The sequence below is a fragment of the Pygoscelis adeliae genome, unplaced genomic scaffold (genome assembly GCF_000699105.1).
Source record: "Pygoscelis adeliae isolate BGI_AS28 unplaced genomic scaffold, ASM69910v1 Scaffold32, whole genome shotgun sequence".
Classification (NCBI taxonomy): domain Eukaryota; kingdom Metazoa; phylum Chordata; class Aves; order Sphenisciformes; family Spheniscidae; genus Pygoscelis; species Pygoscelis adeliae.
This window is the reverse complement of record NW_008824368.1, coordinates 1,917,800-1,932,351: the sequence shown is the minus strand read 5'-3', so window position 1 is coordinate 1,932,351 and position 14,552 is coordinate 1,917,800. Positions and strand designations below refer to the sequence as shown.

At 41.2% G+C, this 14,552-nt stretch overlaps 1 protein-coding gene across 1 annotated transcript in view; it reads right to left on the bottom strand.

Moving 5' to 3' along the window:
• Window positions 1–14,552, bottom strand: part of DHRS12 (dehydrogenase/reductase (SDR family) member 12) — a 44,171-nt gene that overhangs the window by 4,550 nt on the left and 25,069 nt on the right. Inside the window, exons 6-9 of the mRNA XM_009319973.1 lie at window positions 13,492–13,573; window positions 2,518–2,579; window positions 1,662–1,766; window positions 1,027–1,117 (exon numbers count right to left, since the gene is read on the bottom strand). Of these exons, the coding sequence (XP_009318248.1) occupies window positions 1,027–1,117; window positions 1,662–1,766; window positions 2,518–2,579; window positions 13,492–13,573 (340 nt within the window). The remainder of the gene's footprint in view (window positions 1–1,026; window positions 1,118–1,661; window positions 1,767–2,517; window positions 2,580–13,491; window positions 13,574–14,552) is intronic.

The following is a 14,552-nucleotide window of genomic DNA, read 5'->3' as shown; positions in this document are numbered from 1 at the left end:
AGCTGTCCCTGCCCATGGCAGGGGGGTTGGACTAGATGACCTTTAGAGGTCCCTTCCAACCTAAACTATTCTATGATTTAAAACCTGTATGGTGAATAGTACCTAAACCAATAACATAATTCATGTTTAAACTCTGGATTCTTTTTATTTTGTCCAACAGGTGATGATTGAAGGCCCACCCCCTGCAGCTGTTTATTTTTGGGGGTTGGAGAGTCCTTGAACTTTAAGGTGGGATAACTTTATGCTTCATTAGGTTTGAAATCCACAAAGGATGTGCAAAAATAAATGTATTTTAAAGAAAAATAAATACTAGGATATTTAGTTGGAAAGGCCAGTTTTCAAGCATAATGTAGACGGGGTAAATGCTTCTGTCATCAGAAGCAAATTTGGGAAACTGCATCCCTAGAAAAGACCTAGAGATCGGATTGCTAGTCTGCATCCCAAGCTTGGGCGTTAGGGGCTGGTAACATATTGCGGAACACAACATGCATACTGGATAACTGATGCTGGCCCGCCTGCTGAGACACAATCACTGAAGAACAGCTGCAGCTCAGACAAAGGGCTGTCTGGCCAAACACGCCGCTTCTCGACGGCAATAAACGTTTAGAGGACGAGCAGAGGAACAGGGCTTGCACAATGGTGCGTGCTCCATTTTCCTATATGCCCTTGCAAATTCCCAACATCTGCGCATTGGTACTCACAGAGGCAAAAGCTCTTCCCTGTGTGTTGAACAGTCCCACTAAAAATGTAACTTAAAGGTTAGCTTAATGCACTATGGCTCTGCTGTGCATTTGCGTGGGGCTGGAACCGTTCATCGCCCATTATTATTCTCTGACTACACACAGATAGCAGACACTGTGCAGAACCGAGTTACCAAGGGGGTAGAAAACTACTTCAAGTACCAGTTTGGAGCCAAGAAATCACTGCACCTGTTGGAGAAATCTACCAGAACCTCTCATTTCTCTTTGCTTTTAGACTAAACCTGGAAAGAAAAAAAATATAGTCAGAGTGTCAGGCAGATGTTACCTGGAGTGTCTGCCCAGCCGGGGTGCATAACAGAGAAATGGATGTTTCTGTGAGCTTTTGCCCATTGTTCTGTCAAGACAACTTGCTGTCTCTAGGATAGAGCAAAAACAGCCAGACTAGCATCAAGTTCAATAGCCTGTCCACCAAGTTAGTTCCCAGGGAGATAAACTACACCAAATACGCTGTAAATACCAGGGCATTTACGTATAGCCGAAATATACCCTTTCTCATCCTGATTGGATTTATCGGATGATTTTGTCAGAGACCACCATGGTCATTGCAATCCATATCCTGGCCACAAGCTTACTTTTAAAGTGGTTAACACTGCTTTTATTGACCACATCTACTTGCTGCAGACTGTAGGTAAGAACTAAGCAGGCAGAAAGGGTTTGTCAGCTAAAGACAGTTTTCCCCCTCGAGACTTAAATCAAATCAAATGAAAGTCTAGCCATACTCTCCGCACAAAATGGCATGCACTCATAAGTGCATGCCATCATACTCCTGAAGATTATAGCTCTGTACGGGTTGGATGCAGTGGGAAAGCAACAGTGAAAAACAGGCTTTCTGCAAAGCAGATGGTATAAACTACCTAGCAAACAAGTGCTGGGCTTTGTTCTCAAAACCATGGACTGTACCTTGTTTTGTGCATACACCATAGTTCCATCAAATGTCCCATTTCCCGACTGCAAGTCAGATATGTTTAATTTTTGAACTAGCATGCCCCCCGAAGAGACAGTTATCTGTAATCGAATGAAAAACAAATGAATGAAAAGCAAATGGATGAAAAGCAAAACCAGGAACTCCCCACAATCGCACTCATGCATGTAATGTGGTCTTCAGGCCGTATTTTGAAGTCCCTAGGAGGAGGATTCCTCTGCATACTCTTCGCACTATGCTTGTGCTCATGTATGGAGCATACCTGGAGATGAGGTGGAAGACATAGAATTTTTTTTAGAAAGTTATTTTCATTCAAAGTGGTGTTGACTCCATCAGGGAACTTTGTGCTTCTTCCTTTTGAAATGTAATTGGGAGAAAGAAAATAGCAGAATAGCACTATTTGTAGTTTATATTTAGCATTTATAGAAGCTAATTAGAAAACAAGAGACACCATATAAAACTTGGGAAATCTCATCTAAAAAAATGTACCTCCTGTCCAGTTTTATACCAAAGACCTACAAAGTTCTTTTAAGCCTATACTCCTGTTACAGGTATTTTGCACTATGCTGCAAGAGATAACTTGCCCCAGGGAAAGTAAAAAGGGAAGTTTCCAAAGGAAGAGTTTTACTCTGCTTTCCAACGAAGGGTTGAGAGTAGCAGGCAGGAGCTTTGCCTTGGAGAAGGAGGTTGCTGTTAGCAAAATCCAAGAGGATTCTAGAGATGCTTACAGCATTATAACTAATCCTGCATTGCTAGCACAGTCAACGAAATGCTGTCACAAACCAGAAGGTAAGAATAGTAAAACACTACTTTTCAACCGCATCGCAAACTCACCACTCTGGCATCAGCTTCTTTTTCCAGGAGGGGCAGCAGGGCAGTTGTCAGAATGTATGTACCTACAAGACAGACAGACACCAACATTAACTTTTCTTTTTAAAAAAGCTTTCTTCTCTCTCCATCTCCTATCACAAAATCTATTTCTGAAACTTCATCTGAATTTAATAATTTTCTTGCCGTTTTACCTGCAATACGCCTATTCAACTCGTAGTGGTCCGCACTGCTGCATACTTTTCAAAAGGCACATCAGTTATTTTATAGACTTTTATGTTTATTGTACCTGTAGAGCAAACTGATCGCTACATTCCAGCCATGACTGTGAAAGCAAAATGGCTCAGGTATGGATTTCCTCGTGGGTGAGGTGATACCAGTGAAGAAATAGAGAATGCATTTCCACTCCATGTGTGGCACATACATACATATATGCCAGGTCATGGAACAAGGGAAGAAAACTGTGCTTCACACTTGTGTTTCTTAGGCCCCTGCATATGCACTTAAGACTCATCCATTTTTACCTTCTCACTGTGAACTCACTCAGAGTACCCCGACATTTCTGATTTGTGTTGCACACAAAAACTGCTTCTCAAATCCCCAGCATGACTGTTACAGAAGATAAGGAACCCTTGGGGGGGGGGAAATATTAATGTTGCGTGCCCAAGGCTGAGCTAAGATTACGTGGGGAAACTGAACTGTGTCCTTCCCCACTTTAATCATGTTCATTTGCCATAGATTTGTACACACCACACAAATATATTTCATTACAGCTGTTACCATGACCAGCAAAGTTTGTTATTCAAAACATTGTTCAACTGCTAGTGTGTTTGATTCAGACCCACCTAGTGATGATTCACCCGCTCAAGTGCAACACAGGGATTTTTGTTTGTGTTTATCTCTTCAGAGATACTTTTTTAATTTTCCCCCCCTTTAAACTGTATTTTAAAAAAATGTTTAATTCAAAATCAATCTAGCCCCATTTAGTCTAGTGTTTCTTCATCGAGTGTAATGCTTCCCTCTTGTCTCTTCACAAATGGCTCTAGTTCAACAATTCTATGTCAGCGATAAACGTATTTTTTTCCATGAGCTACCGAGGCAGTGTTTTTCACTAGACATGAAGACTTCAGCATGTGTCTTTATAACCTCTCTTCCACAGAGGCAATGAGATCACCCAGTTAAAATACAGCACGTTTATAAATATGCTACCAAAATCAAACAAGTTACATGCTTGGTGAACAAACTGTTCATTTCCCCCGTCAGTCACAGCAGTCTTCATTTTCTCTATATAATCAGAGGGACATCCATATGCACACAACGTATTTAAAACCCTGGCAAATCAAACAAAGCGAATGCATAGCAGATGAGTAAATGCAGCCTGTCTTCAGCAGAAAATGCAAGCAAAGGCAGTTGCCAGTGAATAACGAGAGCCTGTACGTCTCCCCTGGTAGTGGCGGGGAGACTGAACGATGACATCATTAGAACAAGAACTACTGCTGATTGTTATGGGAGACTGCCACGATGTAAAAAAAATAAAAATCACTTCAGTACAAGCTGAGCGCCTGGATTAAATTTGGATTTGCTATGGATTCTTCAAATGCAAAGTAACATCTTGTCTTGGTTAAATAAGCTGCATTTCCTAAAGGCAGAGCTGCAATGCACCAGCCATGAGGATGCTTGATTTTACTGTCCTGCAGATTAATTTACACTTCTAAGGGGCTTCATGTTGGCTTGTTAATTCTAAAGGGATGCAAAGATGAATGCACTAACATTGCCTCATTAACAACTGGGGTTTGTTTTGTTTTCCAGCTGGATGAGAGAAGCGTTCGATGCCAAAAATCCTGCTTATAGCAACTGCAGCTTGTCAGAAGTTTATGTGCTTATTTAAAACCACAAACTAATTGCAAAGCCAGCGTCTCCTCTCTTCCTCAAGTTTATTAAGAATTCAGTAAATCCCACAGAGCCAAAGCATTCAGTCTTTTTGCCCCACAAAACCGCTTGCTCATTTGCTTTGAAACAGAGCACAAAAAGACCAGTTTTGACCCCAGCTTCCTATGGTAAGCACTAGTATCTCAAAACACACACAGATGTGACACATCAGCCATTAAGACTGAAGCATTTCATTTCTCCCACTACTAAATATTTCACCAACTACTGTCCCCCTTTTAAGTGTTCAAACATAAACTCCTTAGTACTTTAACATATATACTTGGATATTATATGTTTTTACTTGCATAGGCTGGTCTGTCAGGCAAAACAGCCTGGACAAGAAATTTAGTACAATAATAGTAGAATAGATATACCTTATTAATAAGGTGTATTGTTGTTTGGAATACACCATCATCAATTGAAACCCCACATTTTTATTCATGTAAGAGCTAGCACATAGTTTGCTAGCACGTTCAAACAAATAGGAACAATGCTAAGTACAGCCAGTCTAGAGGCCTGGCACAGCCATGTGCCTCATGGCATGTGTTTTGCCAAGCACAGCTGTATTGCAGCATGCAGTGATACAGAAATGAATTTCTAAGTAAAAGGGGAAGCCACAAATGAATGTATTGCCTGCCACAGTCCTTATAAAAACATGAATTGCATTAACAGTATAAAAACAAAAAAGGAAAATGTTCTTATTTTAGTTAAAAAAAAAAAACAAACAACAAAACACTGCAAGGAAAACCAAGACTGATTTGGTAGAAGAAACTACATTCCCCTCTCCCCCCACTTAAGGAAATCAAGACAACATCCAAATTGTATATCTTCTTGCTAATAATTTTTTATTAATATGAATGTACTGGACATCTGCCTTTCCAAAATGAACACTGCAGCATTCTAGTACATTTAACAGACAAAAATGATTTTTGTGTCAAGGAAAGGAGAAACCTCCTCCCACAGAGCTTAGTTAAAAATGTTAAAGCATATCAAATGTGATTAATGCTTAATTATCACTGTGTTCAAAGCGTACAGATTTTTCTGGGGTTTCTTTTTTTTTTATTGTTTAAAAGACCAAGAGAGAACACAAAGGTGCGTGGAGGGAAAGGCGATGATCAACAGTGACATGCCTTACGCTGAAAGCATTAAGCATTGGGTACCTTGGTAATCCTGTCCCTCCTCTGAGAGGACCTTCGGGATTCTGCCAGAAACAAAAGGAAGACCTTTTTTCCCCAGAAAAGAAGAACTGCCACTACTCCTGGGGGATCCTGGAGAAAACACGTCCTTGTTTCAAGCAGATACTCTGTAAATGGAGATGCTCAGCCTTGAGGCCACCATGTTAACTAATGCCTGTTCCCCAGCAGTTGTATCTATGGCAGAGGAGGAATCGAGAGCCCTTGGGGACACACAGAATCATAGAATAGTTTAAGTTGGAAGGGACCTCTGGAGGTCATCTGATCCACTCCCCTGCTCAAGCAGGGCCACCTACAGCTGGTTGCCCAGAACTGTGTCCAGACAGCTTTTGAATATCTCCAACGATGGAGACTCCACAACCTCTGTGGGCAAACTGTGCCAGTGCTCAGTCACCCTCACAGTAAAAAAGTATTTCCTGATGTTCAGACAGCACCTCCTGTGTTTCAGTTTGTGCCCATTGCCTCTTGTCCTGTCACTGGACATCACTGAAAAGAGCCTGGCTCCGTCTTCTTTGCACCCTCCCTTCAGGTATTTATATTTATTAATAAGATTCCCCCTGAGCCTTCTCTTTACTAGGATAAACAGTTCCAGCTCTCTCAACCTGTCCTCATAGGAGAGGTGCTCCAATGTCTTAATTATCTTTGTGTCCCTTTGCTGGAATCTCTCCAGTAGCTCCGAATCTCTTTGGTAAGGTGGGGTCTCCCCAGAGCAGAGTAGAGGGGCAGAATCACCTCCCTTGACCTGCTGGCCACGCTGCTTTTGATGCAGCCCAGGGTACGATTGGCCTTCTGGGCTGGGAGCGCACATTGCTGGCTCATGTCCAGCTTTTCATCCACCAGTACCCCCAAGTCCTTCTCGGCAGGGCTGGTCTCAATCCCTTTATCCCCCAGGCTGTATTGATACCAGGGGTTGCCCCAACCCAGGTGCAGGACCTTGCACTTGGAGCATGGCAACTGGGAGCAGGATGTTTCCAACTGAACAGTTCTCCTGGACTTAACGGCCCATTTCTTGCACAAGTCTGAGTGCCTGTGGAAAAGAACAGGCTACTTTGAATTACTCACACGGTGGAAACTTGAGCAGCAGCCTCTCTTTCTCACATGCATCTCAGATCCAGCAGGCAGGGAGCTTATGAGTACACCTACAAGGCAGTGCTGGACACATGGCTGTACTACCTGCATTTATGACTGTGTGACAGAGGTCAGACTCTTCCATATCACCTTTTCCTGCCATTGGAAGGTATATTGTTTACATGGCCTGAAACCTTGGCTCCCACTGGTGTAAAGGTGGAAAAAAAAAAACCAACATTTTTGTAGCAAAACAGTATACACTTCCCTTTGAAAAGGAGAATTTGCTGTGCCACAAAGAAGGCCAGAAGGATGAATTTGGGAGCTTGTTCAGAAGCAGAAGGAATGCAGAAGGGGGTGAGTAAGCATCCAGTCCATCACCCACACATACGGGATTTCATCTCACCCTCACTGAACTCTGCTGAGGTGAAGAGTTGACTAGAAAAACATACTGGACAAGCTACAACCCTGTTCCATGTAATGGGTTTGACACAGTACTTGCTGACCACGTTTTATTCAGTTAAAGAGGCTCCTGGGACTGATGCACAAGTTCTTTTAAAGATAAACATCCTCTCAACATTTCCTTTTCTTTGGAAAAATTCCTGTAAGTTTTACGTCTTGAAGCTGAGCTCACATAATAGGAAATCATATATAATATAGTGTAATTAAAGCCTTCCTATAAGGACACAACAACTCCACCATCACACACCATTCAACCAACTCTATCATATGGTAGATTAGACAGTGTGGGTTGTCAGCCTGTGCATTGCACATGGTAATCCCAGTAAAAGCAACGAGCATGGCACTTAATGAGAACACACTTTGTTCATACATACTCCCTCCCAAGGGCTGATCACAATAATGTTTAAGTTTCATGTTTACTTGCTCAAAAAAAAAAAAAATTTTGAATCAGCATGCATTCCCTTGTGGCCCGTTTTGTAATTGCTCCACTTGCTCTGAGATCATCTCAATTTAGTTGAGTAATCTGATATTGTGTTCTAATTAACAACTCCTGTTTTTAACTCCATACAGTGAACTCCTCTGTCAACCTGCATGAGCCGTAATTCAGTGGTTTCACAATCAGAGTGAAACTTTAATGATGCAAATGTAGAAAATGAGGAGCTGTTATGGAGACAAACATTCAATTCATACACTAAATTGTTTAAAAAAAAAAACAAACCAAAACACTACAAAAATCAGCCTGTCTGCTTCATAAACTCCTAAATAAAATTAGGCTACCTTTCACATGACCTGAAGTAGAAGCTGAGGCGACTCTATGGAAAACTCTATTGTTAGGTCTTGCAGGAAGGTAGCTCTGCACATTCTTCCAACAGTTAGTTCACCGTGGATCTCACCATCTCTACCACAGCATAACCAGAGTGAAAGCTATCCTCGTGCAAGGGACAGAAGTCTACAGTGTATTAGACACTGGTCTTTCCCACAGAAGACTACAAATCTTTCTGTACTAGAACATGAAACTAAGCAAAATATAGAATAGCCCTAACAGAAAATATAAACAAACACTGCAAAGGCAGATTTCCAAAATGCTGGCATTGTAACTCAGCTTTAGCCTGCTAAAACCTGGAATACTCCTTAGGATTCATATATATTTCAGACTTGGAAATCAACAGGATATCACGTATAATAATAGTACATGCACACATACTCCTATCTGCTTTACAGATTTAAAGTCACACCAAAACCTGTACTTTAAAATTGATTTATAAAGAAAATTATGGTTTCAGCAGAAGTAATACTGTAAAGCCACTACCTGTTTATAACATCAAATTAATTGATGATGCAATTATTGCAGACCCAAGTGTCTTGGTGGATTCTAGATTAGTTTTTGCTTGATGTTCTATCTGGCAATTAGTGGTAAACTGTTGGTGAGGTTTTTAATCTGCTAACATTCAGATAAGGGCAGGCAGCCAGCACCACACTCAGTGAAGTTTTCCATCTGCCTGAGCTTTGCAGTATTATTAGGAACAGTGTTATTTCAACTGTGAAAAAAGTGGGAACAAAAAACCAAACACCTTTATTGTACAGATTTCAATGGCTCATTCATCTGGTAAAAATCAGTTAAATTGGCTTACTTCTCTTATGTCCAAGTCTTAAAAAAAACCCAAAAAAACCGAACTGACATTCTTCCTTGCCCTGGTTATCTTTTCAAGCCTTCAATTTATGCAGTTCCAAGAGAGATCCCTGAGTCTGTTTACTGAGTACAAGATCAGGAATGAAGATTTTAGTGTGCTATCTCTGAGGGCCAATTCCACCACACTAGCAATAACTGTGAGTGTATGGGAAGAGCTAATGAACATGAAATACAAAACAAAGGTTTGCATTTCCCTTGAATTACAAAGCTCAGCTCAATAAGGGTTCCTCTTTGTCCTGGGAACCTAGGCTTCAGTATAGCTAGTTGATTTGCAATTATAGTCAACCTTATCCTTTCACACAGCACTTCTCATCCATACGTCTCAAAGCTCTTTAGAAAGAGAATCGGTATCGTAGTCTCCTTTTCACAGGTAAGGTTGTCTTGCCAAAGATCAGGCACTGATCTTATGGCAGACTGACAGCTGGTATCCAAGTTGCCTGAATTCCAAGTAGTTCAGAACACAGTCCATCAGGCAACACTGGCTTGTGTGAAACACCAGTTAGATATGGTTTATGCGTAGGGAAGAGACTGACAAATATCCATACAGGTTAGGCAATTTGCCACGGATGGGCTGTACTGCTACTGCGGTAGAAAAGCATCTTATTTCCTCTGGCCCCACCCCTTCTTGCACAGAGAGTAAATGTATATGGCTATATTATTAAAACATGAGAGCACATTAGACTGAAGAAAAGATGCGTACTGGGAGTATCACTTATTTATCTCTGAGTGTGTTTTTTTCATCCCCTTGGCTGGTAAGTAGCAATAAAAATGTAACATATATGCCATTTTTCCATGTCAAGCAAGAAGATGTGTCGAGTAAAAGTAAAGTAAGGCAGGCTATAAAATAGAGGGACAGGGATTGTTTCAGCTAAATGTCTAGTGCTTCAATAAGAACACGCTTCTGTTGCCTTTACTTGCCTACCAATGCTGACAGGTTTTTTTCCAAAATGGTTGAATACTGTCTGTTTGAATAGTCTTTGTTGGGAGTTTTACTAAAACAAGTAAAATAAAATAAAAAAGAAAATAAGTGTTGACTCAGAAGTCTGCAAGTCTCATCAGAAGAAATGATTGCTTGTCGCTGCCCAGCTCCTGGATACAACCCCGAGTAGAAGGCCAGCCCACAGGAGGAAATGTTAAGGGCAACAACATACAAACTAAAGGATACACAAATAAAATCTGCCCATCAGGATCAGCAGCTCCCCAGGAAATCAGCCCACATTACCACAAGCCAGTCGCTCAGTTTCATACTGAAGGTGTGATTCAATCAGCAATGTGCCATTTCAGACTCATGTCTGGCTAGCGCTCCCACATTACAGTCTAAGTGCTCCGCAGCTATTCTGCTCTCCACACCTTCACTCAGCTCCAGCAATCAGAGCAATAATCCTTGGGGATCTAGCTGGGAAAAAAGGTAAGGTACTTCATGTGACAGCAACAACAGAACCACAACAAGCCATGTGGCATTTGTGCCTGAGCCCCATTTTAAAGGTGCCAGGCACCAGCACAGATACAGCTGCCACTGCCTGCCCAAAGCAGTTTCCAGTTTGAACTTGAATACTAAACAAACCATACAAAGCCTGAACTATCAACCTGCATTTTTTATTTTCGTGACTTTCACCCACCTGTATACTCTAACACCACCAGAGAGGACTCTATACCTCCTATTTCAGTGAGCTGAAATTAGCCAGTCAGTGGTGCTTCACATGAAGGGAGGTTTACTTTCTATTCTAACCAGTATTATTTTTGTACATATTCACATCTACCAGAGGACTTATGCATTCATTTTTGCCCCATATATGTCCAAGAAAAGATCATAGAATAGAATCATAGAATCATTTAGTTTGGAAAAAACCCTTAAGATCGAGTCCAACCATTAACCAGGATATAAAGCATGTTCCACAAGTCAGATGATCAATTAGAACTGAACTCTAACATCCATTATACAAAATATCTGAAAACAGACTAACAAGTCAGTCAAGAGGAAAATATTCCTAGCCTGGATTTAAAAGCTCCACAGCATTTTAGACACCTAAATGAGCAATTCTACAGCTTATGTAAGTGTTAATCAGATCTCAGGTACGGAATTCAAAAACTCTGCTCTGCATTTAAAGCATGTTATAGTTCAGAGTCTTGCGTTCTTAGACAGTTACAACCTACACACTCCTTTACTAGACCAAAGCTAAGATCCAGGGTAGAAACAGTCAAAGAAAGATGGAAGGAACATCCTGCATGTCAAGATCTGAAAAAAATATTAATATTATTCCACCTTATTTCTACAGAAGTCAGGCAGTCATGAGTTATTGTTTCCATGCTGCTGACGAGGGGGACAACTGCAGATTTTCAAAAGAGGGGCTTTGAGTGCATGTCAGCATTCAGGCTTTAGCTTTTCTGGGGAAAGAGGCAGAGAAGGGAATTTAGCTTGTTCTCTCAGACCACATTCTAGTTTACAGCCAACCTATATACCAGCCATATGTAATTTAGCCAAGTTTTTCTCTGGGAACCTATAACCACAGGTAGTTACTGATAAAGAAATAACTTCTCCAAAGTAAAGTACACCCAAAGGTACCTAGTGCTTAGGGAAATGACTTAACACAGCATCTACTTTGACATGCATTTCTCCATACAGCCTTCTCTTGCTATGACTGCAGCAGATACGATTTATTACCCCATCTCTCATTTTGAAGAAAAAAAAAAACCTGCACTGTTGATAGCATTGGTCCTTCACGTGTGTCTGACTTGCAAGCACAGAAGCTTTCTCTTGCACAGACAGCCTCTTCCAGCTCAATCAAGTCCCGCTCTGTTCTAAAAGCTTTGAAATTTAATCCTTATTGTTGCCGAGAGAGAACCAGTCTAAGCAAACAACCCAGTCCTTGTTTGAACTCTGCAGAAGTTGGTCAACAGAGGACGACTTACCTGTTTTAGGTTATCTGCTCAAATGTGCATTCACCTCCTTGACCTTCTTACACAGTCATACAGCAAGTGATACACAGATGAATAAACAAGATCTATATGTAACATTCATAAAAGATAATATGGGTATTTTCCTAATTCGCTACAATTGTAATTCAGCTTCCTCTGTGCAGCTGTATATCTCTAATGAGGCTGATTTACAGCTGGGAGAGCAGAACTTGCTGCTTCTACTTGTGTGATAAAAATCTAACTCAAGTGATGCGCTAGTACAGTTCCTCAGCAATTAATTTCCTCAATGTTTAAAACTAAACCAAAACATGCTTTCATGTTCAGACTGTTGTATTTGTTTCACTCTGCTTCTCTCTGGAAGAACTGCACCTTTGCGCATTGCTGGATTTTTGTTTGAAAGACCAACAAGAGGGTTAAACTAATTTAAGGTGAATAAATTTCTCAAGATAGAAGTTTTGTACTTCTGCAGCCAGGGGAAATTTGACGGCAAAATAAAATTCATTTTGAATTTTGACCACGAGAAACAGAAGAATGTTAGCAGAAGATTAATAATCTGTGTCTTTATACTTGAATTAATTGTCAGTTTAATGCAGTCAGACTTGCAGGAAAAAAAAGCTAAGCACAAGACATTTATACCTAAAATGTTAGTTTTCAGAAGTAAATAGGAGTTAAGGAAGCAACACAGGAAAAAGGCTAAGAATAAAACTCAACAATGGTTTCCAGGCTATATTAGTTCTAAAAATGCCTGATCTTTATAGCCTAAGCTTCCCCTTTCCTCGTCCCAGATATTGATGAACAGGAGGAAAACACAGAAACAAAGCACCACAGCTCCTCCTTAATGTATCACTTCTGAATATATTGAAGACAGTCTCTTGGGAAAGCCACCTACCCTGCAGGGAGGCAGAGGGAAAAGAGAGTGTCAGGACTGTTTGTTGATGTAAGCACCACATCTCCCATTGCAAGAGGTGCAGCTTTCAGCCCTACAGATATCAAGGGCGGCAGACAGCTCTTCTCTCTGCTGACTGGCTGGCTGTTTGCTCACATCTTTTCCATGGCTATTACATGGGAACCTTCCACTTTGCTCACTGTCTTCCCTGCTCATCCACATCTCCCCTTTCCCTCTTTATTTGCTTCCCTTAATTTGTCCCTCTTATACCTCCGCCACACAGTTCATGGGATACACCCCTTATATGCAGAGTGTCTAAGACTTACCCAGTATCACTTGACTAGATGTTGCATCTGTTAGAGAGCGTCCAGGGCACTACATAAGGCACAGTCTTCCTACACAGCGCCTCTGTTACATCAAACAGGGCTGTTCAAGCCTACTGGAACATTTGAATGTCTTTTTAAATATCTGAACGTGCTCCAACCTCTACCCAAGCCACAGGAGCACACTTATTACAAAGAGAGTATCATTAGCAGCACTGCTTGGAACAAAGTTTCCTAGCAAATTTCAGAATCAGTTTAATTAAATCTTATCTGCATTTGTCCACTGCTGCTATGATAAAGGTGCTGATATGAGAACAACTGAAAAATGGAGAAATTAAAAAAAAATGACACTCCAAACAAGCTGTAATACTTCTTTTCCTTTCCTGCTCCTTCCCTAGCATAGCAATGGTATAATCCCTCTTTGAGCAGGAATACATACCTCATGAACCCAGCTGTAAAAAACACACTTCTGTAACCAAAATAAGTATATTTCAGAACTAAGCCTTCAATACTCACCCAAAGTGTTTGTTGCAAAGTTTTTTTCAAGTCCATCTTCAGTTAATTCTCTGTTATTCACCATACATCCTGCATTGTTGACCTGTAAGACAACTCCTGTAAACAAAAATAATCTACACAAATATCTACAAACAAAACCACACATATAAGCAGTCCATGTTAGTTTGCTGTTTTCTGACACTGCAACACAAAGCTACAAACTGTTTCAATAAACCACGCGATTCCAAGTCACACTACTGTCGCTGATCATAAAGGTTTTTCACAAAAGAAAGGATCTTCAGAGAAATGTCTCACCACATATATATGTGTAATACACACTAAGAGCCGACAGTCCTCTTAGTACCTCACTCCATGTTTTTAAACTCTTTTCTCACAGAAAGTAATATGCAAGTTATAGAGCAGATATTAGAACATAAATATGCAGTGTAGTTTGTTAGTCTCATCTGAGAGACCACACTGACCCCACATCATCCACGCTATGTGGTGATGTATTCTCCATTAGGGGAAAACTCACTATGGGAAGCTGTGCAACATGCAGTAGAATGGCCCGCAGGAAGTACCACCCTCAGCAAATTAAAAGAATTGGCTCCAAACTAGCCAGGTCAGCAGGTTGCTGCATCCTAGTTAGCCCTGAGAAGAGCAGAAGTAACCAGCGGAGGTGCTTCTTCATACTAACTTTGTGCCCTGGTTGTAGGGACCCCAGCTTTTCTCTTTGCCTGGCAATCCTGCACAGATACCCCACCCGACTCACACGTTGCTAAAACAGCGCTGCACCACACAGCATGGATGCACTGTAAGGTAAAACCTCATGAACAGTCAGAAGCTTGCAAGCTGGGTGCAGCTAGCATATTCTCAGACACACTTCCTTCTCTGCCTTACCCTCCAGAGGAAGCTCGAGCTTTTCTTTCCCACCTCAAAAAGAGATCTGCCCCTGCATACCTTCCTGCTCGTTCACCGCTACTCCCCAAAAGCTATTTCCCTGTTTCTGTCAGAATTTCCTCATCTAGTAAGCACCAAAACAACTGCTCCAGGTGCCTCAGTTTTAGTACAGCCCCCAGAGC